This window comes from Phasianus colchicus, chromosome 5 (genome assembly GCF_987193195.1).
Source record: "Phasianus colchicus chromosome 5, bPhaCol1.hap1.1, whole genome shotgun sequence".
Lineage (NCBI taxonomy): Eukaryota > Metazoa > Chordata > Aves > Galliformes > Phasianidae > Phasianus > Phasianus colchicus.
The window spans coordinates 57,320,641-57,346,727 of record NC_143440.1 but is presented as its reverse complement, the minus strand read 5'-3'; the positions used below and the strand labels follow the sequence as shown (position 1 = coordinate 57,346,727).

Here is a 26,087-nt window from a genome sequence, read left to right as displayed (position 1 = left end):
TAAACAAGTTACTTTGTGTGTAGGAGAAGCTATTGCCACTCTAGAGGAGTGTGTTGCCCTGTTTCACACGAGCTCTTTTCTTGGTTTAGGAGAAGCAGCAGCACGTGGAAGCTGCCGAGGTGGAGACACGAGAATTGCTCCAGAAGCTGTTCCCCAACGTCTCTCTTCCTGCCAATGTGGTAAGAGAAGTGGAGCTCATTGACCTGCTGGGAGCTGGGGTCCCACTGCATTGGTGGTCTGCAACGTGTCCCTGCAGTCTTTTCTCCCAGGCATTCTCCAGTGGGAAGCGAGTGCTTTCTGCTTGTGAGATGTGTGTTTGGTAGCAGCAGAGAGGCAAAGCTTGACTATCTTGAGAGCAGCATTAGTTTTTTATCCTTTCTTTTTCCTTTTAACCTCCCTGACATCTCTTTCACGTGCCTGTTCTACCCCTATTTGAGTATTCTCAGTGTCCTGATGATGATCATCCATCACAACACTTAGGTCTTTAAAATGACTTTCTGCAAGGTTATAAAGGAACCTTCCTGCTGAGATCCCCAGGATTACGTGGCAGATGTCTACTTTTAATTGTTCAAAGATCTAACAACAACAACAAAAAATTCTTTAGGTCTTGAAATATTTATCATAGAGCCCTGGCACTTGTAGGGAGACTTTTGTGACCCCGCTGTATTTCAGTAGTTGTGAACCCCCATGAGCTGTGTCTGTCATAACCCTATGTTCCTGTATTGCTGTCTGTTGACTCTGGGCTGCTTACAGTAGACTCAGAATGCTTTGAGTTGGAAGGGACTCTTAAAGGCTATCTGGTTCCACTCACCTGCAGTGAACAGCACACCTACAGCTCCATCAGGTGCTCAGAGCCTGAGCTTGGGTGTCTGCAAAAACAAAAACAACAAAACTATGAAAAAAACCCACCTTTTTCCTTACATCAATATGAATCTCCCCTCAAACCTCTCGGTACTGGATGAATAACCAGTGTCAGGCTGTTAGTCAGTCTGTAGGAACTGGGGGACTGAAATGCTGCTTCATAATACTGTGATTGAAGGACAGATGTCCTCAAGATAACTTTACTGAGGTTACCTGTTGCACTAACTGAATGCATTTCCCAACAGAGCCATAGCGAATGGATATGTGGGTTTGAAAAGATGGCTAAAGAGTATTTGAGAGGGGCTTCAGGATCTGAAGATATCAAGGTAAGCACAAACAGCAGACAGTCCTTGTGCATGGCATACTATATTTTCTGGTTCAAATCTTGCAGGCTTGTGAAGTTCAAATTGGTGAACAGGCGCTGAGAGAATTTTTTTTATAGCTATTGGTATTGTGTATATTTGAAATACGGTTGCATCTTTGAAAAGGACCTTGCTGAGCTGTGAAAGCACTGATTGAAACTGCTGGTTCCTTTTTCAAGTAACTGGTTTGGTTTTGGGTGAATAGGGTTAATGCAGAACCTTCTGTAGAGGTTGTGATTGTGTAGGTGAATGTTGTGCTTGCTATTGTCAACAGCTGTTTGTGAGGGTGGATAGTGAGAGGACAAAGGGGAATGGTTTTAAGCTGAGACAGGGGATGTTTAGGTTAGATATTAGGAGGAGATTTTTCACTCAGAGGGTAGTGACACAGTGGAACAGGTTGCCCAAGGAGGCTGTGGATGCCCGATCCCTGCAGGCATTCAAGGCCAGGCTGGATGTGGCTCTGGGCAGCCTGGGCTGCTGGTTGGCAACCTGCACACAGCAGGGGGTTGGAACTGGATGAGCATTGTGCTCCTTTGCAACCCAGGCCATTCTGTGATTTTATAATTCTATGATTCTGTTGGCATCCTTGCATGGGGTAGAAAGTCAGACTGGCCAATATCGAATGCTATTTGAAGTAAGGTAGTTAGTAGAACTCAAAGCTGTCAGCTGAAATGTGACTTCTGGTTGTCTTTCCTCTTTTGACAGGTTATGGAGCAGAAGTTGAAGGAGGCTGAGGAGTTGCACATACTGTTACAACTGGAGTGTGAGAAATACAAATCGGTTCTGGCGGAGACGGTAAGCGGGATGCCTGCTCCTTATATCCTGTGATGCTGCAAGCTGCCTTTCTTCTGCTGAAAGCTTTCAAACCATGCTCTTTCTAGGAGGGGATTTTACAGAGGCTACAGAGGAGCGTGGAAGAGGAAGAAAGCAAGTGGAAGATAAAAGTTGAAGAATCACAGAAGGAACTCAAACAGGTATGTCTGAAGATCTGCTTTTTATTATAGTCAGGCAGCTTCTGCTTGAAGTAGCAGAGGGTGTTTGAGAGCTGCAGAGACTGTGTAGAACAGCCCTAGCTGCATGGTTTGTTCTGTGCGTGACCAGGGATGAAAAAGGTGAAGTCTGCAAATAATATGTGTCCCATTAGTGTGCCCAGGAATGTACATCTTTTTTTATCTTGGCAGCTCAGATTGTGTTTCTGTTAGGTGCCTGTTGTTTTCCAAGTCCATTTGTAAGCAGATGCAGATTCCTGGTGCTAAGGTTTGAGTATCATGTAATGATAAGCAAGATGTTTTTGTTTTGTTTCTTTGAAGCACTTAATCCATTATGGCCAGCTAATTACACTTGAGATTGCCTGCAAAGCTTGCCTTTTTAGGAAAGCTCTGTTGCTTGCACGAGTGGCAAGAAGTAAGCCTTTTATGTTTCTTCCCTTATCTAGAATAAAAGTAGGTCAAACTGTGTTTTTTTTTTTTCCTTTGCAAGAAATTATTTCTGAAAAGTATTTCTGTTTAGCAGTTCTGAGTGCAAGAGTATGAGCCTGAAGCATATGTATAGATAATTTATAAACCTCTTGTTTGGGGGGCTTATAAAAGGCTGTCAGATCTTGAGCTGTGGATGTGCCACCATCTGCTGCGCTTATACAGGCCTTGGTAAGGCTAAATATGCTGTATGTAGCTCATGAATGGAGACTGCTCTCCCCGTTAGGTGACTGGGAAAGGTATTTCCCTGACTAATGGACAACTGGCTTAGTCCTTACACTCCAAATCTTTTGGGCATCTGGGCTGTAAATGTGCATCACAACTTCTCATGCTGGGAGAAAGCAGAAGTGTTATAATAGAGGCTCAGTATGTTGAATTACTGGAGTGAGCGCCTGCTTTGATTCAGCCACTGATTTTCATCATCCCTAATGTTTTTAAATGGTAAGCCTGTGTGTATATGGAGAGTTTGTCTTAGACCAGCACAACTAAATGATGTGTTTGCCTCTGCAGATGCGCTCATCGGTCGTCTCTTTGGAGCACGAGGTAGAGAGGTTAAAAGAAGAGATCAAAGAAGTTGAAACTGTACGTGCAGGTGTTTTTCTCTTTGAAGCTTCTGGTTACTCAAAACATAATTTAATCCTATGCTGTAAATCTGAGTATCCTGGGATTTCTCTCCTGTAAGCAGTGTGCGTCTTGTCTTGTAGTTAAAGCTGAACCTTTTGGCACGTGCTTTTAAGAAGCAGAGGTGCAGACTTCTAGAAACTGTTCTGATTTTACTTCAGTACTCATCCACTGGATTGAGTCTCTGGAAAGTGGGGCCCTTTTCTTGGGAGACCAAGCTGTTTGCCAACAAGCAGATATGTCAAAGTAATCTTGGATTTGATTCTTTTTTTTTATGATCTTATTATTTTTTTAAATCTTTTTTTGAAATCTAACAGTTTAAATCTGTGCTAGGCAGTCACTGGATTTGAAATGCTCTCTAAATGTCATGGAGTATTTGATAGAAATTTGTAGCTAATAATAAATTAAGAAAATGATGCTGCAAGGAAGACGTTGAAAACATTTGTTTTAACTCTGTTTTTCTGTTTCTAGCTTAAAAAAGAGAGAGAACATTTGGAAAGTGAACTAGAAAAGGCAGAAATAGAACGATCTACTTATGTTTCAGAAGTCAGAGAGGTAAACATGATTGACCAAGCTGTCCTTTTTCCTTTGTTTGGTTACCACTTGGCTGGCAGACTAATCTAATGCTTAGCCCCTATGGCTGAGGAGTTTGTATGCTTGTGACCTTAGGGTAGAGCGGCACACTAATAATGAACAGAAGAAAAGTGGGCATCCTAAGGAGACAAATCCTAAAACTCTAAACTTCATTTCAGCTCAAAGATCTGTTGACTGAATTGCAGAAAAAACTTGATGATTCATATTCTGAAGCAGTAAGACAGAATGAAGAGTTAAATTTGGTAAGAAGCTTGTTCTACGCTGGGCATAAACTAGGCTCCCAGCATTACTTATGAAGCAGAGACTTTATTCCAAGTCCTGTCTGTTCTGCTAACCTCTTCAGCTTGATATTTTTGTCCATTTCGGTCATTTGTGTAGTCTGACTTCTACAATTTGTCTCTTTCTCTGCTCCTAACAACAGCATGTCTGGTTCTTAAGACTTTCCAAAGTCTTTACGACTTTGATACCCGAGCCTTCTTGAGAATCAATGCTTTATAGTGTAGACATATGCAGATATAACATCCTTGGAGCAACAGACGTGCTCTCATCACTTCAATTTGAGGAATATTCTCCGTTTTTTTTCCAAAGCTTTTGAGGATGCACCTGTGATATCCATGCTCTGACTGGGCAGAGGCTTTTCCATCCTTCTCTGTACATACACAGATGGATCCAAAGCAATGTTGAATTAATTCTGAATATCCAGCCATTCTGCAGCTGGCGTTTTGATGTGGCTGAATAACTCTTCTGGCTTGTGGCGTACACCACATGCAGCATGCTTGGCTAGAAGCACTATCCAGCCAATAATACTCCTGTTGCAGGTTTTCTCAAGAAGCAGTTGGATTACCCGAGGCCAAACCTATAGACCCATAGATGCATGGTTCTCCAATCTGAGTCCTTCCATTTGTTTCAGTGTCTTTTTTTCTTTCCCGTGCTTGTGTTTAAACAGTGCTTGCTTTGTGCTTTTGAGCCAATATCAAGAGAAGGTTGTTTCTGCCACTGTGTCTTCAGTGGGTTTTGGAGTAGTTGATAATCTGTTATAGAAGCATATTGTAGAATGGCTGAGGTTGGAAGAGATCATTGAGCACCACCCCCTGCTGTGGGCTGGGTGTCCCCCATCAGATCAGGGTGCCCAGGGTTCCATCCATGGCTTTGGGCACCTCCACAAATGTGGCTAAAATAGTCAGTTTAAAAAAAATAAAATAAAATAAATCACAAACTACTTAAGTATAATCGCATGCTTGGCAAGTCTAGTACAGCACTCATTAGCATCCTTCCTCAGCAACCAAAGCCTCCTGTTTTGAAAGCAAGGGAAATGGGAATTGAATGCATATCTTAAAGTTAATCAGCAAACGCCAACCTCTTGAATATAAGAGGCAACAACCTATTATGCTCTGTAACAACAGAAGCTTAGAAAGCTGAGCTCCCTGCTAGGGCAGCTTGACTTGGCAGTGTGATGATGCTGTGCTATTTGGAGGAGGTAGTAAACAAGTACCTGTGTGCAAAAGGCTCAGGAGTGGCCTCCAGTGCATAGGAGGGTTTTTTTTTTCCTCTTTATTTTCTTTTTGGCAGGGGGCAGGAGGCTAAAGAATAGGAAATGATGGGATTTTGTACTGTTTCCCATTTATTTGTGGGTTGAGCATGGAGAGAAGCAGGCACTGCTGCAGAGTGCTTCCCCAAAATGTAGAAACCAGCATCCACTGGTACACGTGCTCCAAAGGGGGAAGCCTTCTGTGCATGAGATAAATGTGTTGCAGAGTTTTGGAACGAGGGAGAATCTGGCTCTCTGTGTAGCCCATTGTTCAATGCTTTAATCCCCTGCTGGCTCCCAGGAAGATTGACAGCAGGAATAGTGGACATTAGTGCAGTGCACTTCAGAGTCACAAATCCTACAGAATTGCCACTCAAGCTTCTTATTAGTTTTCCTATTTGAGGCTTCAGTCTTAAGTGCTGTGGCTGGTTCTGTGTGCTGCCTTGAAGAGCAATCGAAATATTCTTTAAAAAAAAAAAAAAGTTTATTTCCTTTCTCTGGAAGGCTGTGTTTTAAGGGCAGGCAGTGCAAAGCATTCATCCCTCTTGATGGAAATAGTTTCACTTTTTGGACTGAATCTAAACACAATCGACAACTTAATATACCCCTGCCAGTGATTCATTCCCTGATCTGACATTAGCAGACTGATTAAGTCAACAGAGTTGTAACAAGTGGTGCTTTATTAAGATGACAAGCAGAGGGTTTTTTAATTTATTCAGCAGTGAAGTGACTGTTTAGCCTGAATTAGGAAGATGACAGTCTACATTTTGGGGTATTTGCTATGAATTGAATTGAAGCTGGGACTGGTTTGTGATAGGAGTGCTAGAGAGGCTTATGCACACTCAATATTGCAAATGGTCTTTTTGGCAGTATAGCTGAGATCACTTGTAGTTAATCTGATTCCAACTGTATCTTTTCTTCTGTAGTTTCCATTCCTGACACTTATCTTTACAGATGGACTCTCTCTTCCTTGACTGTCTTTGTAAACCTCACTGTATGTGTTCACTAATCCAATGTGTGCAATAATCGTTAGCAATCTTAGTCCTGTTGCAGTGTGCACTAGGGCAAGCTAGGGGAAAGACAAATTGCATCTGTTTGTATGTGGGGAAACTGATTTTCTTTGTTACTGTTTTGCAGCTGAAAACGAAGTTAAGTGAAACACTGTCGAAACTCAAAGTTGATCAGAACGAGAGGCAGAAGGTAGCTGGTGACTTGCCCAAGGTAAACAGAGACCCTTAACAGTTACAGATGTAAATACTGCTGAAGCCCTTTCAATCTGTAGTCTTACAGTGCTGGAAAATGTGGTGTTTCCAACTGTCTGGCTGCTGGGGTGTTACTGCACTCGCTGCTTCCCCAGGTGGCTGAGGCTGTAGGTATAAGAGCTTGTGCAAGATACCTGTGGGTCTTCTGAAATGATAAAAATGCAACAAGCAGCTTTGTTTCATTACCTGACTTGAAAGTGCCTCTTGTCCGTGATAATTTTATGCCAGCAGGTGATTTTAGGCTGACAAATAATTCTTTATTTTAAGAAATCCAGCCTAATAAAACCCCATCTCACAGCCCTACACCCACATTACAGCCTGAAGCTTTTAAATCCAGGCTCAAATGGTGATGGTTACAAGTTGGCTCACAAGCCATCTGCCCATTTTGCACGTGGTTACAAATTGGCTGTAGCCCAGGAGACTGCAAATCTTTCAAGTTAGCTCAGCACAAGCTCAGTGAGACAAGCAGGTGAGTTACCTCTGCTTTTCTGCGTTGGTTGCTCTTGCAAGGTGGATTGGAGTGGAATATCTTTAAGCATGTGAGGTCTCAGTGCTGTCTGTCACCCCTGGAAGGAACCTCTCATGGGAGAACTGATAAATGGAGAGAGACAAGAATAGCCTGTGGAGTAGCTGAGGTCAGGCTCTAGGCTCTTCAACGCTTTGTTCCTTCTGTGATGCTGTCTTCTCAGCCACAAGTACAAGATGAAACTGGGAAGGAACACAGAAGCTTTAAATAAAGATTGCTAATTCTCTGGGGTTAACAGCAATTCTTCCAGACATCTTCTACAGCTGTCCTGCCTCTTGAGGTACCCTAAGACCTGTCAGTGATGGGCCAGTGGGGTTGACAGAGTCACTAAAGCACTGCCAGGAGGTGAGAAGGCAAAGGAGATCTGCTATGATAAAGTGTTTAAAACATTTTGCTTGGGACAGTTATGCTGGATGTGTACACGTGAAGGGAGCTCTAGTGATGCCTATGGTGTGCTCAGTATAAATACAGATCAGCAATCAGGCTTCTGGAGACCTGCCTGTGCAGCTACTCTCACATGAAATGAAAAAAAAAAAAATGCAATTTTTTAACATAGTAACTTGATGTAAGACTATTAGAGTTTTCCTCATAGAATTGCTTTAAAATGCAGGCAAGCTGACACGCGACGTACTGATTGTAAGGAGACATGTCAATCTTGGCAAATGCTTTGGTCCCCTGAGCAAATCTGGCATAAAACACATTTCCTGCTGAACAATGATTTCCTGTGTCTCTAATGCTGCTCCTGAAGAGATGGGGGAGGTTCAGTTCTCAGCGTTTGCTAATTGTTGCCTCCTCTGTTTTGTTTTGTGTTTTCCCACCCTGCAGGCCCAGGAGTCCTTGGCATCTCTTGAGAGAGAAATTGGAAAAGTTGTTGGGGATGCCAATGTTATTGAAAACAGCGACGTTCGCACAGAGTCGGTGAGTGTTTCTCTTGAGACCATTGTGCTCAGAGCAGCACAAATCTCATGCACAATATCAAATTTGGGAAGTTAGGTGCAGCTTAGGCATGATTTTGATGGGGAAATTAAGGCTTGATGAAACTTCCTGTCTTGTAGCTTGTCACAGTAGCCTCACAGAGCTGTATTCAAGGGATTCCGATATCTTTCTATCTAAGCATTGGGTGTTCTGCTGTCATCTGGGTTGTGACCTCATTCCTGTAGGTCAAATTTGCAAGAAGGAAGGGGAAAGATTCTGGGCTTCCAAAGGCTGTTGGTTTGAGCAGAAGTGGGAAGAGAAAAGTTAAGGGAAAATCCCCCAAACTTGTCCCTTCAACAAGAGACACTATAAGTAAATCTGCTGATTACTAAGTAAGCTTAAAATATTGACAGTTGGGTTGGCATAAGTAATACCAAAGGAAGAGGGTAGTCTTGAGTGTCCTGGAAAAATCTCTTGCCAGAACCTTGAGCCTTTTGGTTCTCTGCAGCTGTGGGCAGGAGCCTGCCATTAGCCACAGGTAGGTGCTTAATGCAACTCCAGCTGGCATGCTCCTGGGAATTTGTGCTGACTTTGGTGTGGTCCTGTAGTAAGGTCATACTAATCTTTGTCAGTAAGCAACCAACTAAAGTGCTGCTTTGTGCTGTGAGTATAGAACTCTCCAGATTGACAATGTTTTTAGGTCCTCTGGTAATTGGGTTGCAGTTGCAAGATCTGGAATTGAAGGACTCTAAAGTGGCTTTTTCTCATGTCGATGGGTAATTACCTGAGCCTGTGGGTTACTGTTTGCATGGAAGATTGCTGAACTGTTTCTGCAGCTGGTGCTCCCAGAGAGCTGGCCCTCACCACTAGCACAGGTGCCTGGTGTCATAACAGGGCTTCCCCATCTCTGGAAACAAAAACATTCTCATCAGCTTCAAAATGGCTTCAGAAGAGCTTTCCAGTAGGCAGCTGGGATGGGTAAAGCAGATGTCTTCCCAGCATGTTTTACACAGCTAAATGGTGTCGGTGAAGCTCATTACCCATTTTCATCTGATGGATAGAGTGGTAGGAAAATGCTGCCATTTGAGGAGGAGAGGAGCACTTGCTGGTAGGACGAGTAATTTATATCGACTCCTTTTAGCCACTAAAAATATGTGGCTTCATCAGCTGAGACAGGAAGCTGGGAGTCCTCTAAGGAGTACAGTATTAAAGCTTTTGTAGTCATTAGCAGGAAAGAGATGGCTTTTTGCAGAGTGATCATTCATGGATGCCAATCGACCCACGTGTTGTGGGCTTCCTACCTCATGGCCAGAGCTGCAGCTGGGCTTGGGAAACTACTGATGTCCCAACCCTGTGAGCTGCTTTCCTGGAAGGGATTTTGGGTCTGCTGAGCCCTCTCCTGTGCTGACAGCAGAAGGCCACGTGGTGACAATTGGTGTTCCATGTCCCTGCAGCAGGATGGAGAAGAGCAGCCCTCTTTAAGTCATTGACAAACTGCTTGTTTTCTGCTGTGCCGTTCTGACCTTCCTTTGGGCTTGATGCCAGGAGTTGCCCAATTTGCTGAAAAAGCAAGTGCAGGGTTTGGGGCAGGGCTAACAATACAAGCTGACCACCTTGAGGAATCCATTGTCCTGCCTATTCATCCAGTTTGCAGAGCTCAGGGTCAGCCATGCCATGATGCCATGGCATTTCATGGCTGGTAGTGCTGGCCAGGTGTCATTAGATGTTCCCTGCTATGGCCAAACCCTGTTTGTTTGGGCTCTCATCACTTCAGCCCTGCAGAACCCATCTGCTTTATGTATTGTGTGGGAGAGTTGTGTGGCCCTATCCAGTTTTTCTGTAGAATATCTGTTGTTTTATTCTTAAGAATGTGGAAAAACAGTCCTAATGAACCTGTAATTAAGCCTTCATTAGTTTAAAAAAAAAAAAAGTTAATTGTCTAAACACTGCTGTAAACAGGTAGCCATTGGCAGAGACTGAAATTAGAACATTATCTCCTTCCTTTTTTGCTGCTGCTTTTTTTTTTTTTTCAGAACAAAAAAACAAAGCTGTCTCCCCAGAAGCCTCAAACCCCAGCTTAAAATAGCTGTTAGATTAAAAAAGAAAGTCTTCCAGCCACTTCCACCTAGCAACAGGGACTTTTTATTTTTTGTTAAGAAGGACCTGAAAACACATGCTTGCAAATGAGCATATTTGTTCCTTCTGGGTACTGGAACCAACCCACAAAATTGAGAAATGCTGCTTGCACAAACCCTCAAACACATTCTGTGTGTTTTCGTTAGGCTCCTTTTCTTTCTATTTAAAAATAGACCATTTGGGCTTTCTAATTAGCTTGCTTCCTTGTCACTTATGGGACTAGATGATGACTAAAGGCTGCCTTTTAGTATGCTTTAAGGAAGTCGTTTATATTCAGCAGCTCTCTTAGGCAGTAAACTTATTTTGAGGATTATATGCAATCTAATGGGCTTTCTTCCCTGAATCTGTGTGAAACACTCCATCCTTGAAAACTGAGGATGCCATACATGTGGAGCACAGCAGGGATGAATCTGTCAGCTGAGTGCCTGTCAGATGGAACACCTGATTGGGGATGTACCCAGGGGGGGCATAGAATCATTAAGGTTCAAAGAGGCTCCTATGGCCATCCCTCTGCCTCTCTACTTCCCCACATCCCAAAGGTGTTCTCCCCCAGCTCACAGAACTATGAGGCCAGGGTGCAGCACCAGCCCCATAATGCAGCTGTGGGTTAACAGAAGCTGCTGTATGCCTGTGTTGAGCCCAAGCCCGTTGAGGACTGGTCAGGATTTGACTCCACGAAAGCTGAGGATATGTCTGTAATTCATTGATAAAGCAAGGCTGAGCTGGATGGGGACCCTGGGCAGCTTGATCTGATGGAGCCCATGGTGATGGGGGTTGGGGCAGGAGGATGCTTTAGCTTCTCTTCTGACCCCAAAATTGTGATTCTATTATTAATAAAGCCACAAAATAGAAGGCAGGAGGAGGCAAATGTAGGTGAGAAGAGCACTTCCCTGAGGTGAGGGCTTGGGGGGGGAAACGAAGGGCTCCTCCATTGTTTCTGCTTGTGGTGGTTCCTACACCAATGTGTGTGCATTCCCAGTGCTGTTGGTCGGTGCCGTGATCCATTCATTAGCTGATATGCTAATTGCACTCGCCTCTCCACTTTAATCAATCCTTAGGAGACTGCTGTGTGAATTCTCACCCTTGACAGAGTTGCTTTTCTACTTCAGTAAGGGTAAAATGGGTTAAAGCTACTGTACAACCGATTGCCAATGGTTTTTAGAGTAGAAAAATGTTTACCAGTTGCACGCAAGCAAAGAGCTCTGCGATATATTGCTTTGTTCTCTTGCCTGAGCCCAGAGTAGTTTCTGTAATGGTGCAGGTGGTTGAGTTTGATTTACTGCCCTCTCTGCGTTACAGCAAGTCTAGCCGCGTTGCGAGCCAAATGGGAGCTGGGAAAGTGGCCCTCTCTGAACTTGCTCTAATTTCCCTTAAACCCCAGGGAGAGATTTGCAGCAGCATTATGCATCAGTCTCGTTCTGTTAGGAGAGCTGCTTTCAGCTGGAGTGCAGTTGGCTGATGCTGAGCGCTCCCGTGTTCGTGTTGGGGATTGGGTGCCGCTGTAGCGCTGGCACCGAGGCAGGTTTGCTTATTTTTAGCTGATGAATTGCAAGGGGAAGCTCTCCTGCAGGTCTGTCTGCACGTCTGTCTGGGGAGCTGAATGAGGAGCGGTTCTGATGCGGAGCTCTTTGTGCCTCTCTGAAGGAGGCAATCAATAAAGGTAATCAAACAGGGATTATCGTGCCGTTAGCGCAGCACGCCCGACTTGGGGAGAAGGGCAGGCAGGAGGGGAAGAGTCCACTTTGGAGCTGCAGCCCTATTAATATTAAGCTGTTGGGATTCCTTTTATAAAAGAAAAAGGGGAGAGAAAAGTGAGCTGGGTGTTTCCATTGCAGGGCAGCTGTGTCACAGTGTGCCCAGCAGCACTGGTGCAGGGAATGAAGGGTTGGATGTCCAGCCACATATCCCCAAAAGATTTCTGTGGGTTGCTGGCTGAAGCTCAGTTACTCAATAGTGCTGAGGACACGATCCCACAGAGGGCAGCAGACCAGAAAGTGAAAGGCTTCAGTGGCTTTTAGGCTTTGAGTTCCTTGAAAAAAGACACGAGACGAAAAACTACAACCTGGGAGACGCCATTCACCCGTCTCTTCTGCTGACCTCAGCTCATGCTGCACTGAAATCACCAACAGCTCCAAGCCACCGTCCCTCTCCCACCCCATCAGACAAGCCCTTGGTGGTCCTGCAGCCTCGTTCCTCCAGCAGCAGGCTCAGAAAGCATCCTCCAGAATGACACATGCGCTCTGTGGTTTGTATTGAGGCTTGCAGGGCCGTGGCAGTGGCTTGGCACTGCTGTCTGGGTCTGGCTTAGCTGCAGTTGTAGCAGCACAGCTCCTGGAAGCAGGGAGCACGTGTGATCCTTCTGGAGCCAGGGGGCAGTGATGCTGTGTGCAGGTGATTCCTTGGAATGGGAAATGGCTTCTTGACTTTGAACAATGTTCCCTTTAAATGTGGCTGTAACCCTCTGACTTACAGAAATTGTTCCCATCTGTGCGAGGAGCTGTAATTTTATACAGAGGAGCTAATTCTAGACTTTCTTGGTAATTAGATTGTAAATGAGTTTTTAATGATTTTTTTTTTCTTCTTCCAGGAATTGTCTGATAAAAGACTAAATGTGGCGGTGAATCTTAACCAGGATGTAGGTCATCTCAAGAAGCTGCTCGTGTCAGTAAGCCAAATGCTGTCAAAGGGACGAGAACATTACCAGCTAGTAGGTGGGTGTGTAGGTGGGTGCTGTCCTGTGATGGTGTGGGACTTGGTTTGGCTCTGACGAGACAGGTGTTAAAACCTGAAGCTTCTTATCTGGATGCATTCAGGGCCAGGCTGGATGTGGCTCTGGGCAGCCTGGTCTGCTGGTTGTCAACCCTGCACATAGCAGGGGGGTTGGAACTGGATGAGCATTGTGCTCCTTTGCAACCCAGGCCATGATATGATTCTATGATCTCTCTTCCTGTGCTCTCAGACATAAGATCTGAGTTTTGGGTGGCCTTGTGTGAAGCCAGGAGTTGGACTTGATCCTTATGGATCCCTTCCAACTTGAGATATTCTACAATCTGCACTGCATTAAAAGCAGTATTGGTAGGCACCAGGTTTCTCCCTCTCTGGAGCCAGATTTCACTCAACTGGGACTTGACCTCACATCCATGACCCTCTCAGTTCAGGCACACAACTCTTTATCCCTTGCAGAGTTTTGTTCTCACAGTGCCTGTGCCTTGTTTCCTTCTTCCCTGTTACAGGAGCCAAGTGTCTGTACTTGAAGTGTCTGTACTTGTAAGCTCTGATTGCTTTGGGATTGGGGATGTAATGTAACCCCCCTAGGCTTCCCTGAGTTAGCAGCAGTGGTGTGCTGTGGTCACAGGGATATGAATACCTAAAGCATCAGCTTGGCATGAACTCTTGATCCACTTACAGCTTTTATTTTAATATTCAGCCAGCTTTGAGACCTGGGCTTTGGTGGTTGACTGCATCATGCTGCTAAAGTTCTGAAATGGCCCCAAGTTAGCCAAGGGTTGGCAAAGCTCATCCCAGGGGCCAGCAGTAGGGCACTCACAGTGGGTGAGGCCAACGTGTCAGGAACTGCTGGGCTCACGTGGTGTTGTGTCTTTCTCTTGCAGAATGAAGTCACGGGGAATCACTGATCTGAGGATAGCAGAAGGCATTGTATTATATTTTGCCAAATTAAAGCCTTATTTATGTTTTCACCCTTTCTACTTCGTCAGAGACACTGAACAGCATTTTGTCTTTTCTAATCCTTGTTAGACTACTGATTTAAAGAAAAAAACCCGACTCTGTAGACACCTCCAGAGTTTAGTTTTATAATAACAAGAAAACCTGTTTGGATAATTAGACCTTTACATTCCTGGAGAGACAGTAAACACGTAATCTTTTGTCTTCTTTTGCTCAATAAAACTTGTTCAGAAAACTCCAATGTGGCAAAGTCACCAATGGGATATAACATTTTAATACTGATGTTGTACACTGTTTTACTTAAATACATTTTTGGGATTAGCTGCCTCTGACTTCAACCTCAAGTAAACACTCCTTTTTTTTTTGTTCTTTTTTTTTGTTGCTAATGTAATCAGTTTTTGTAATGGTGTCAGCAAATAAAGGGATGCTATTATTTGTGGTGTTTCTGTTCTTGGTGTTGGATTTGGTGGGCTCAGGTGAGATTGCCAGCTGTGTTTGGAGACCTTCCTTCCAGATGGGAGTCTGCTCAAGTTGGAGCTCAGAGGTGGGACAGGGATTCCTCTGCCCTTCCTTTCTGGGATGGTTCAGTCTGGAGAAGAGGAGGTTCAGGGGAGATCTTAACTGCTGTCTACAACTGCCTGAAGGGAGACAGTCAACCTCTGCTCCCAGGTAACAGCTATAGGACAGAGGTGATGGCCTCACATTGTGACAGGAGGTTCAGGTTGGCTATTAGGAAACTTTTCCTAAGAGAGTAGTGGTGAGCTGGCACAGCTGCCCACAGAGTGGGGGGGGTCACCATCCCTGGAGGTGTTCGAGAATCATAGAGATGTGGCACTGAGGGATGTGGGCATGGTGGGATGGAGTTGGGCTGGGGGATCTCGGAAGCCTTCTCCAGCCTGAGTGATTCCATGCATGTCTTAGAAGAACTCTTCAGTTCTGCATGATGTTGTGAAGTGAAATGAGATGTTCTTGCTGAGCTTTGGCTAATGCTCGAGGATATGAGTATTTGAATAAAAGGCAGTAAAACAGAATGGGGGGCAAAGTGAAGTTACCCTAGAGGTGAAATGGTTTAAACTGTTACCTTTGAGCTTTCCACACTGTTACCTTTTTTTTTTTATTCTCATTTTTTGTTCTTTTTGGGACTTGATGGGAGACCAAGAAGCTTCATTGTTGCAGCACCCAGGAAACCAGTGAGTTTCTCACAAGTCCTGCCAGAATAGCTCCGAATTGGGAAAGAAAAGTGAAAGCCTGTGTTTCTGTGCAAAGGTTGCCTTTCATGTCTACAGTTAAGTCAAACCAGTGTTGCTTAGATATGTTATGTCACTGAGTACGACTTAGGCTGCTTGTTGGTTCTTTGAAGCACTAAGCCTTTCTAGTGCCAGGGTCATTCCTTACAACTGGATCTGAGGGAAACCCAAGCCCTGGAAGGTCTCCAGGTTCTTTCTGGTCAGGTGCTGATCCTTCATCAGGCAGCTGGAGGCCTGTTTTTGTGGGTAGGCAGCAGGCGAATCACAGAACCACAAGATGGTTTGGGTTGGAAGGGACCTTAAAGCCCATCTGATCCCAACCCCTGCCATGGGCTGAGTGCCACCCACCAGCCCAGGCTGTTCAAATGCAGCATCCAAAGGATTGAGGGCAATGTGGGAGCACGTTCTCCAGGTCCTTGAACTTCTCCTCTGGGTTAAGCTGCAGAGCTCAGTTTCAAAGGGATGAGAAGTGCAGCGTCATTCCCTTTCCTCTTGGCAAAAATCCTCCCTGGAGAGGACGTGCAATTTATCTATTGTAATAAATTTCAGTGCAGGTTTTCTGCTTGTCCCAAGGTGTTAAAGGCAGCTGCAATAGCCTGGCTGAGCAAACCCCAATCCCCTCTCTGGAGTGCTGGGTTAGCCCCAGGGGGGATGCTTTCATCTTGGTGTCCTCCCCAATCCTTGAGCACTGCAGCCTCTGGCAGCTCCCTCTCCAATCTGGAAGGTGATTTGGTCACTAGGAAAGCCGTGCCCTGGGCATCTGCTACAATAAAACACAAGGGCTTAAAAATCAATTGGAGGGGAGCTCGGTCATCACCACCAAGTCTCCCAGCTGCAGCCCCGAGCCTTAGGCCTGCGCTAGAGGGAGACAATGGCTGATGGATGCTGAGCTGGAGAAGGGCCAGCCCTGGGATGCTCAGATGCCAGCGTATGGGTTTTTAATTGCAATTTGCTCCGGGAGAAGCCGCGTGCATCACGGTGCTGTGAGCTTCCCAACTTCAGAGCGGGTTTACTTAATCGACCTCTACAAAACGGGAAGGAGAAAGGCAGGGGAAGGCCCTCATTGTGTCCCCACTGCAGCTCCAGGAGCTGTGCATCCTCATAGTCCCTAAGTGTGACTCCATCCCCCCCCTCCCTCCCCCCTGCCTTCCCCTGCTCATCTTCCTGGAGCTGCTGCTGGCTTTTCTTGGCCCATGACTCACTCAGCTATTTGTTACTGTGATTAAAAAAAGAAATCTCGTGCAACTTTCATTTGCCCTCAAATGATTTTTGCCATGAAAGCAGTATGTGGTGGTGCTGCTGTGTTTTCTCCCCAGGGCTGTTGGTGCTCTGGGTCACCCCGGTCCCATGTTTCCCTCACTCAATGTTTTCTTTGACTTTATCAGGCTCTGTTTTTAATGGAGAAGCCAACTGAGAGCAATAGTAAATGAAAAATGGCTATGCCAAAAGGGCTGAGCCACCCCAGCCCTTCAAAAGAATTGAATTCCTGTGTTTTGGTTGGAAGAGGATAAAAAAAGTCATTATTTTTTTTTTGTTTTTTGTTCTCTTCTTTCCCATCCAACGGTCCTTCTAGGAAAAAAAAACAAAAAAAAACCAACCAGAGCATCTCCCATCCACAGTGTTGATCTGTAGCAGATTGGGACCCACTTCAGCCCAAAGCCCCAAACCCATCAGCCACATTTCCCCTTCTTGAGCCATCCTGGGATGACAGATGTCCTGCAGCCCTGTGCTGCCTGATTCCATGCAAAAGGCTGTTCTTACACGTCCTTTACTTCCATTGTTTTGTCCTGGCTGTGTTTGGGATGCTTCCAGGTCCCTGTGTGCCTCCATTCCCCCCCATGCTGACGGGTGAGCTGTTGGCTCCTGCATCTGCAGCACGACCCACACGTGGCTCCTTGGAGGCTTTGCTCAGCTTCCTGCTGCTATTTTTGGAGCTGTTGCACCTAAAAATATGTTTTTAGGCTCTCGGGAAAGCAGGCTTTGTGTTGTTGAAGAGCTAATTAAACTGGTAGGAAATGCAGGCTTTTGTATAGGGCCTGTTCCCTACTGTTATTTTTTTCCCCTGTTTTCCCCATTGAATCTTCAACCTCAGCCCCATGAGCAGAGTTGGCTGCAGATCTCTTCAATGCTCAGCTGGGTGAGGGATGGGACTGGGCAAAGGGGAGCATGGTTGGTGGGTGTTTGGGGGGGTGGGTTGGGGTTGGACCCAGGGATCTTTGTGGTCTGTCCCAACCTGAATTATTCTGTGAAATGGTTTTGGAATTTAAATCTAAATTATAGAGACCTGGTGTTAACATCACCGAGGACTCGTTAGGCTTTTGCTTTCCAGGCTCATCAGCAATTATTTGTGTTGACAACCTCCCCTCCAACCACAACCATGGGTCCATTTATGTCTCTGTGGGACCAAAGCCAGTTTAAAGCTTGGAGAGGGAACAGCCAAGTCCATATGTTGGAACTGGATGATCTTTAAGGTCCCTTCAAAGCCATTCTATGATATCTAGTCCTGCGCTAAGAACCAGCTGCTTTGCTGCCATTGGCAATTGGTTGGACTTGGTGATCTTAGTGGTCTTCTCCAACTGGAATGACTCATGGTTCTGTGCTTGTGACATCCTTGGAGCTCTGGCCTCTTGCTTAAACAAACTGACTTGTCCTAATCCAACCCTGCTGAGAACAACCTGAGCCACGTTGGGCGTGAGGATATTGTTCTTTAAAGTCAATGAATATTTCAGGAGCAGGGCAAGCAGGTCCGTATCAGCAGTGCCAGTCCCAGCTCATCATTATTAATTTAATGGATGCAATTGTAAATTGGCTGAAGATGCATGACAGTTAAAATGACAGGAGCTGCTTCCCCGCAGCCTCACTGGGATGCTCTGCAAAGGAGCTCTGTGTGTCCAAATAAAGGAGTCTGGGGAAAACTGAGGTTTGCTGGCTGTTCAGCAGGGCATTATGATAGAAGGGTTTGCTGGCTGTTCAGCAGATCTGAATGATAGAAGGGTTTGGGTTGGAAGGGGCCATACAGGTCATCCAGTCTCAATGTTCAGCACCTGTATGGTGTGTTCCCAGTTCCTGGCTTGGTGCTGCAGTGATGGTGTAGGAGTAAGGGCACCGAGCAACCTGATGGAGCTGGGTCTTGTCCCCAGCAATGTGGGCATCTTGTGAGCATTGTCGTCATCTTTCCCATCTGAAACAGGGAGGTAATGACACCTCCCTCCTCTCAGGGCAAATGTGAAACCTCATAAGGTTTACGAGGCTTCTCTTTCCCCTGAATTCTGGATGCTGTCAGATGTGGCATGTTTGTCATAGACCTTGGGGTGTTTGATGGTCGTGGTGCAGCTCTGTTTGTAGAGTGGTATAGCCAGTGTCATGGCTTCCTGTGGAGGAGGAGGAGGGTCAGGTTGGATTTTAGGAAACATTTATTCATTGAAGGAGTGGTGATGCATTGGCTCAGCTGCCCGGGTAGGTGGTGGGGTCACCATCTCTGGAGGTGTTTCAGAACCGTGGAGATGTGGCACAGAGGGATGTGGGCATGGTGGGATGGGCTGGGTTGGGCTGGGGGGGATCTTGAAGGTCTTTCCAACCTGAATGATTCTATGATTTGAGGTACGTATGCATGTATTTGCCATGTAACAGCCCCTACTGTTGAGGGTGCTGGGTTGCTGTTGCCATTGGTGCTGTCCTGGTGTTGCAGACACCAATGTGCTGCTCTAAGAGGTTTCATGTGAGAGCTACTTCTAGTTACAGGAGCCACTGTTCATCTCCATGGCTTTGTTTGCTGCTGACAAAAGCCAGCTCAGGAGGGGGGCTCTTGCTAATAAGCTACATGTGTGCCACAGCAGTGATATATTGATGTGTTTTTAATAAATACTCGCTTTAAAAGGGACACATCTGCATCCCGTGCTAATCTGCTCATTACAAGACCACAGGTTTGCCAACGCCTGCCTTGTGGAGCTGCTCTTCACGTTCGCTGCTATGGCGTTAGATCTGTGCCTCCTGAAGGGGAGGGAGGTCTGGATCAATAAGGACTCACTGTGATAATTATTGTCAGCCTTCAAGTTTGGAGCATGGAGGAGTGCTGCGTCCTTTAAGAATAACGGAGAATGCCAACCCAGGAGACGATGAACCTTTCTGTAACCTGAAATTACATCCGCCGTGTCTCCATGTTCCCAAGGCAGGTGGGTGCCATTGTTGGGAAGGATGACAGCTGGAGAAAAGGGCTGGGCACTGCTGGAGTCACTCACCCTGGCTGTGGCCACCAAGAGCCATGATGGCTATCAGTTCCCAGCCAGCCCATCTCCTGTCATGCTCATGTTATGACTTTGTTCCTGTTTTTCTAAAAAATTGCTGCTTCCCCCACATGGCCTCTGTTACCATCTCTCTCCGGCTGCGTAATGAACACACTGTGTATCCTGTGAGTAGGGCAACGGGCATCGCATGGAGCTGTGATGGATCTGATTAAAGCACCGAGCTTACATAAACCAACAGCCACAGACACTTTGAACCGCTGCTTCCCGATGATAGTCAGTGTTTCCCATTCATTTATTTTCTCCCACTTTCATCATTTTTCTTCCATCAGAAACCCCCACAACCCCAAACTCTTTTAATGTGAAACCCCTGAGTTTTTCTTGTCGCTGCTGAACTGTGAGGATGAGGTATCCTGGAGTCTTTTAATACCCTTCGTTACGTGACAGAAGAAAATGTTGCCCAATTTCTTCCCGTGTAGAAGATCCCATGTGCTGCTGGATGCAAACTGCAGTGCAGTTGCACACTGCATTTAGGACAAGGGGAAATGGCTTTAAACTGAGACAGGGGAGGTTTAGGTTGGATGTTAGGAGGAAGTTTTTCAGCCAGAGGGTGGTGAGGCACTGGAACAGGTTGCCCAAGGAGGCTGTGGATGCCCCATCCCTGCAGGCATTCAAGGCCAGGCTGGATGTGGCTCTGGGCAGCCTGGGCTGCTGGTTGGCGACCTGCACATAGCAGGGGGTTGGAATGGATGAGCATTGTGCTCCTTTGCAACCCAGGCCATTCTGTGATTCAAAGTGCCTCGTGCAGCTGGAACACTGTGTGTGGGTGGTGCTGCTGCACAATGCTTTTGCCATCACTGTGGAGCAGCATGCATCCTCTGTGTGTGCTGCCTTGGGGTCTGGGATTTGTGGACTAGATAGTTTTGGGGCTGCAGCTCTGTGTTCTCCTACAGGCAAAGCAGGAGCTGGGAGGGGCAGGATTGCTTCCAGTGCTCTTCTTTGGAGGGTGCCAGGCTCTGGAGGAGGAGGCGATGGAATGAGTCATCTGTCTAGCAGGCCGCTTCTCACCCTTCAGTGCTGCTCCCACACAGGAAGGTGGTTTTCTTTCCTTGTCAGGGGAAACAATACAGCTTGTCTTGCTGCTCCTGCATCTCCTATAGCTGCCAGTGCAGGGCAGAGCACCGGGAAGGGCAGAGTCACAGTGGTGCTCTCCAGCAGCAGGTGAGCTACGTGAAGTCTCCTCTTTTGTGTTGATGGAGGTGATCCATGGCAGAGCTGTGCTGGTGTGGGATGTTGGGCACTGCAGAGGGGATGAGGGCTGAGAGGTGGCTCTGATGGAAACGCGAGTTATGCATGACTCCAGCAAGCCAGATGTCTTCTTGCTCAGGATAGAGTAAGGAATGCTCCTGGCTGTTGTTTTCCATGTTTTGCTCAGGTGCCTCCTTGGTGGAGTCCCAGTTACAAAGCAAATACATTCAGCAGGAGTTTCCCCAAGTGTTAAGGCAATGGAGCTGCTCTCAGCCATGGCCCCATTGGCTGGGACCACATGTATGGTGCATGCTGGTGCATCTCCTGGTGTCTTATGGGGCCAGGGATGGGATGGGATGGACTTGTGGCCCCCAGCCCTCCTCTCTCTCTTACCCTTGTGCCATGGTGTTGCCTTCTTCCCCCTTCACCCATCTGCTCCCATCCATAACTCAGTCCAGCTTTCTCAGCAGACCCTGCTGTGTGCTGATGGAAGAACTCTAGGGGTAGTGGCCACAAATCTGGGCTCTTTGGTGACAAGTGAGCTTCCCAGCTGAGACTGGACATGACCTCAGTTCCACTCCTCCAATCCAGGTCTGCAGGAGCCTGGCACATCCAGACTGATTTTTGGCTCCAGCGCGAGAAGGAGGTGACCTCACTGGTGACATTTTGAAATTAAAACAAAGCTGCCCACCCACACGCCTGTGGCTGAGCCTGATCAGTGCAGGCAGAGCACAGGCGCTCAGTCTATCCATCCATCTGCCCATGCCCTCACTGCTTTTCCTCCAGCCCTGGAAGCCGCTGGCCCTTTGGCTCTGCTGCGTTAAGGAAGGTCAGTGCCAATATCACTATCTGGATATATATATTTTTGGCTATGTATGAAGTGTAGCCTGAACTAAAAGCCTATTGTAGCGAATAGTAGGCTTCTTGTGTGGCATCCTTGAATAGGAGGGGTGTTATCCCATCCCCATGACAACCAGCATTTGAATTAAGAGCCGTCTACTCAGAACAATTTGCTGTCACATGGTTCGGAGGAAACACTTTGAAACCCTTGTAGTCCTTTCAATAGGCTTGATTGTTAGTGGCTCCCAAACTTAATCATTACCAGGGCTCTGCAACAGATAATTACTGTGCTTTGCATTTTTCTGCCCTGCACGTGACCGGCATGGTCCAGGGATACGGGACACGATGCTGCTAGTGATACCACTGATATAAATATCTCAGTGGTTGGGGGTTTTGTTGCTGATGACTTTCTTCTATCCCGACGTCTGGCCCAGGTGAGGGCACAGACACTGCATCCCATGGGAGCAGTACTAAGGGAGGACCATGGTAGGACTTGGGCACAGCGCTTGTCTGGAGCATCAGAGCCGTGCTGCTCTGGCCCTATTGCCTCAGGCCGACAGCAGGGCAGCAGCTGGTGTCCCCTCACCCTGCATTAAAATAATTTGCATTGTGTGGGAGCGAAGGGCGTAACCTCATTTGCAATTTCTGTGCCTGCCACATGTCCTTCCTGAAAGAGCGTGATTTAATGGGGTGTTAAAATGGAAGGTCCCCAGCCAGTGAAACTGGGCAATGAAAAGTTGGGTAGGAGGAAAAGCTTCTCCAAAGGAGTGGTGATGCAGTGGCACAGCTGCCCAAGAGTGGTGGGGTCACCATCCCTGGTGGTGTTCCAGAGCCATGGAGATGTGGCACTGAAGGATGTGGGCATGGTGGGGCCTGGGGTTGGGCTGGGGGGATCTCGGAAGACTTTTCCAACCTTAACAATTCTATGATTCCTGATAGGTGGATGGTTGGACTGGATGATCTTGGTGGTCTTTTTCCAATGGTGATAATTCTATGATTCTATAATTCTATGAAATGAAACCCTCTTCCAGATAGAAACAGGCTTCAAAAAGCACCATCATGTTGTGCTTGGATAGGACATTGCTGTCCCCCTCACCAAAGCCTCCTGTCCACAGCAGGTTGGTGACACCACTGCTGCCCTCCTGTGCCATCATTCACCAAATTGCACAACTGCATCAGCGCTGGTCATGGGCTGTAATAGGAGATATGGAGATGTAAGAGTGTAGAGGATTAAAAGATTTCTTTACCTTTGGAAAGGCTCAGGACATAGATAGGGAATATATAGAAGGTGGAATTGTCCTGCCTCCTCTGGGGTGATAGGAAGAGGGAGGAGGAGGCTGGCTGGTGCTGTTACAGTGGTGGTGTTGCTGGGTGCTTATCACAGCTGCTAATTTCTTAATATGAAGAGTAAAGGGAGGATGGTGCTCACCCATCCCAGGACATACTCATCCTTGAGCATCACATTTCTTGCAGGAAGGTTCACCAAATGGCTCAGCTGGACAGAGCTGAATCCAAGCCAGGAGACCACAGAAGTCAGGAGACTGGTGTCCGAGGAGCTTCCAGATTTTAATCCATTAAATCCTTATCCTCAGCTGGGCTGAGCATTCCCAATTGCTGGTGACTTCCAGACGAGGAGGATGAAGGACTGCGGGGCAGCTTGGTGTAAGCATATCCCATGCCTCTGAGTTGGGGAAAGGGAGGATGTGAAGTGCTTTAAGAGCAATAAAACATTAATGGCAGTGTGCTGGTATGAAGGCAAAGATATTATTCCTCCAGCAGAGGCCTGACTGTAGTTGTTTTGTGTGTTTGAGTGAAGAATAATGGGGTTTTACAAACAGGCTTCAAAAGGGAAGCAGGGGCATTGCGACCTCCCGAATGGCACAGACAGCTGCTTTTCAGATGAAACCGCCTAATTTTACAGCTCTTTTGTTCGCTGCTCCTAAAGAGAGCTGCTGTTGCTTTTATTTTTGAATGGAAAGCAGAGAAGGAAATCAGAGAAATTTTAAAAGAAAAAAAAAAAAAAGCCTGAACAACCTCTCTGCAGCAGGTGTTTTGGATGGGAGAGCATTTTGCAAGCCCCATGCTGGGGACAGGCTGGTGGTGATGTGTTGGGTGACACCAGGGTGGGCAAGGGAACCAGCACTGTCAAGTGTCTGGGCCAGCAGCTGCCCATGGGAACAGGCTGGGAGGTGTTCCAGCCCTCAGATCTCTGGCTGAATTTGCCATTGGGTCTGCCATTGGATTTGCCACTCGGTCTGCCATTGGGTTTGCCATTGAGTCTGCCACTTGATCTGCCATTGGATTTGCTGTTGGATCTGCCATCAGAACTTGCCTGCAATAAAACCACCATGAGCTTGGAATGGCAGATTGCTCTGCAGCAATGAGTTTCCTTAGCAAGCAGGGCTGGCTTTGTTGTAAAAGCACTTTCCTCTCCAGTTTGCTGCTGTCCATAAATAATGCAATTTCTGATTATTTGAAGAAGGAACTGCAAAAAGGAACTGCTGTCATTGTCTCCTTATTTTGCTGATGCGTGAGTGCTGAAGTCAGCTCTGGGACAGACATGGGGCTCACCTAAAGTAAGGTAAGGTTTTGAAATATTCTGAAATTTGTTTCCTCTCCTCTCCTCTCCTCTCCTCTCCTCTCCTCTCCTCTCCTCTCCTCTCCTCTCCTCTCCTCTCCTCTCCTCTCCTCTCCTCTCCTCTCCTCTCCTCTCCTCTCCTCTCCTCTCCTCTCCTCTCCTCTCCTCTCCTCTCCTCTCCTCTCCTCTCCTCTCCTCTTTTGTACCAGTGTCCTCATTTGGCCAAAATGCCAAAGAACCAGCACTGTGACACCCATGTCCTTCGTTAAAAAGCTATACCTACCTTACCCTAGCATTTTATTTTTCATAGAATCAAAGAATAGTTGGGTTGGAAGGGATATCGAAGATCATCCAGTTCCAACCTCCCTGCCACAGGCAGGGTTGCCAATCTCTAAATTGGACACCAGATCAGGCTGCCCAGGGGCCCCATCCTACCTGGCCTTGAACACCTTCAGAGATGAGGTATCCACAACTGCCTAGCCCTGAGCCTGTTCAGCATTATGAGAGCCACAAAGCTGCTCTTGGTTTCCTGGCACCTGATACTTTTAATGCATTTATTTACATGGGGAGCAGCACACACGTGTACAGCATTGCTGTTGCTGTGGCAGGGGTTAGCCAGGGTGAGCAGCCTGCTGATTTCTTTGCCCCTAGCTGATAAGGGAAAAGGAAGTTAATATTTGTGTTCCTGCAACAGCCTTGTCATATAGGAAAATAACACATGGAAAAATCCCATTTCCACAGGTGCCCCTCTTTCCTGAAGCTGAACTAGAATTGCTTTGCACACAGGAGTTGAGGTTGCTCGTCTGTTTTGTATGAGCCCATCCACACCACGTGCACCCAGCTCTGCTTTCAGACCAACACCATCTGCCCTAAGATGTCAGTGGTAGGAGAGGTCTGAATGGGGAGCCAATGCTGTATGATGGCATTGCCCTTTGTGCTGTGCTGAGTTTCTTTTGCCCTATTTCTCCTTGCCCTTCAAACCCCGGCACACCTACATCTCATATATATATCTCCATATATATATATGTAGTTGTTTTTTTTTAAGAAATGTCAAGTTTAATGAGATTTGTGGGGTTCTCAGTGTCATTCACAGCTCCGTCCGCCCAGTCGCATGGCTCTTGTCTCTGGAGATCCCTTTCCTCTTGCTCATCTCTTTGGACTTGAGGTCAACCAACAACCAGAAGAGGAAACCCTGAGGTGTCTGCATGCAAATCCCTCTGTTCAGCTCATTGCTTCAGTGATAGATGGATCCTGGATGGTACACACACACATTTTGCACATTTATCACAGGACAAGGTGAGCTGTGCACCCATTTTCTCCAGGCTGGCATGGCCTTGGTGGTCAATGTTGGATCTTGGATAAGGTCTGTCCCAGCTGGGTCTTTGGTCTCACTGCTACAGGGCTGCCCAAATCTCTGCAGTTTTCTTCCCAAAGGCAGAGCTTGAACCATGCTCAGAAGGTTACTTGGGTTTGGATTGTTGGCTCTGAGTACCCAAATTTCTCTGGAGGAAGCACTTGGAGCCTGTTTGGTTGGTGCAAAATGTGGTCTTGTGTGCTGCAGCAAGTAGGGGCTTAGAGATGGCACAAGCCAGTGGTGTGGGAAGGAGAAATGGAAATTTGCACCAATATTGGTGCACAGAGATTGATAAATCCTCCCAGAGTGGGAGGATGGTGCTTCTTGTTGTTAATGTTATGGCCTTAAGTTTCACCACGGGAGGTTTAGGTTGGATATTAGAAAATGTTTATTTTCCAAAAGAGCAATCAGTTGCTGGCACAGCTGCCAGGGAGTGGTGGGGTCACCATCCCCCGAGGTGTTCCAGGTGCCCAGGTGGGCAATGGGCATGGCAGGGTGGGTTGGGCTTGGGGATCTCGGAGGTCTTTTCCAACCTGAATGATTCTATGATGCTGTGATGATGGAGGTCACACAAATGAAGCTGGGCACTGTGTGTTTGTGTGCTTTGCTGGTGCC

The 26,087-nt window shown here is 46.7% G+C and overlaps 1 protein-coding gene and 1 long non-coding RNA gene across 11 annotated transcripts in view; both read left to right on the top strand.

Moving 5' to 3' along the window:
• KTN1 (kinectin 1) overlaps positions 1-14,408 on the top strand; it is a 70,045-nt gene extending 55,637 nt beyond the window's left edge. For 5 of the 9 annotated variants that reach the window (XM_090141886.1, XM_090141883.1, XM_090141885.1 and 2 more), the window contains 11 exons: positions 90-179; positions 1,107-1,187; positions 1,929-2,018; positions 2,105-2,197; positions 3,209-3,280; positions 3,791-3,874; positions 4,072-4,155; positions 6,579-6,662; positions 8,055-8,147; positions 12,868-13,003; positions 13,892-14,408. In XM_090141886.1, the coding sequence (XP_089998012.1) occupies positions 90-179; positions 1,107-1,187; positions 1,929-2,018; positions 2,105-2,197; positions 3,209-3,280; positions 3,791-3,874; positions 4,072-4,155; positions 6,579-6,662; positions 8,055-8,147; positions 12,868-13,003; positions 13,892-13,896 (912 nt within the window). In that variant the 3' untranslated portion in view covers positions 13,897-14,408. The remainder of the gene's footprint in view (positions 1-89; positions 180-1,106; positions 1,188-1,928; positions 2,019-2,104; positions 2,198-3,208; positions 3,281-3,790; positions 3,875-4,071; positions 4,156-6,578; positions 6,663-8,054; positions 8,148-12,867; positions 13,004-13,891) is intronic. The other 4 variants (XM_031605402.2, XM_090141884.1, XM_090141887.1 and 1 more) reach the window with 2 other exon arrangements.
• Positions 14,409-17,589: 3,181 nt separating this feature from the next.
• Positions 17,590-23,080, top strand: LOC149917957 (uncharacterized). Of its 2 annotated transcripts, XR_016467380.1 has the most exons (5): positions 17,590-17,955; positions 19,257-19,383; positions 20,406-20,673; positions 21,292-21,529; positions 23,014-23,080. It is a non-coding gene; the product is annotated as an uncharacterized LOC149917957 (long non-coding RNA). The 2 variants fall into 2 exon arrangements; XR_016467379.1 differs by lacking the exon at positions 20,406-20,673.
• Positions 23,081-26,087: the final 3,007 nt, after the last annotated feature.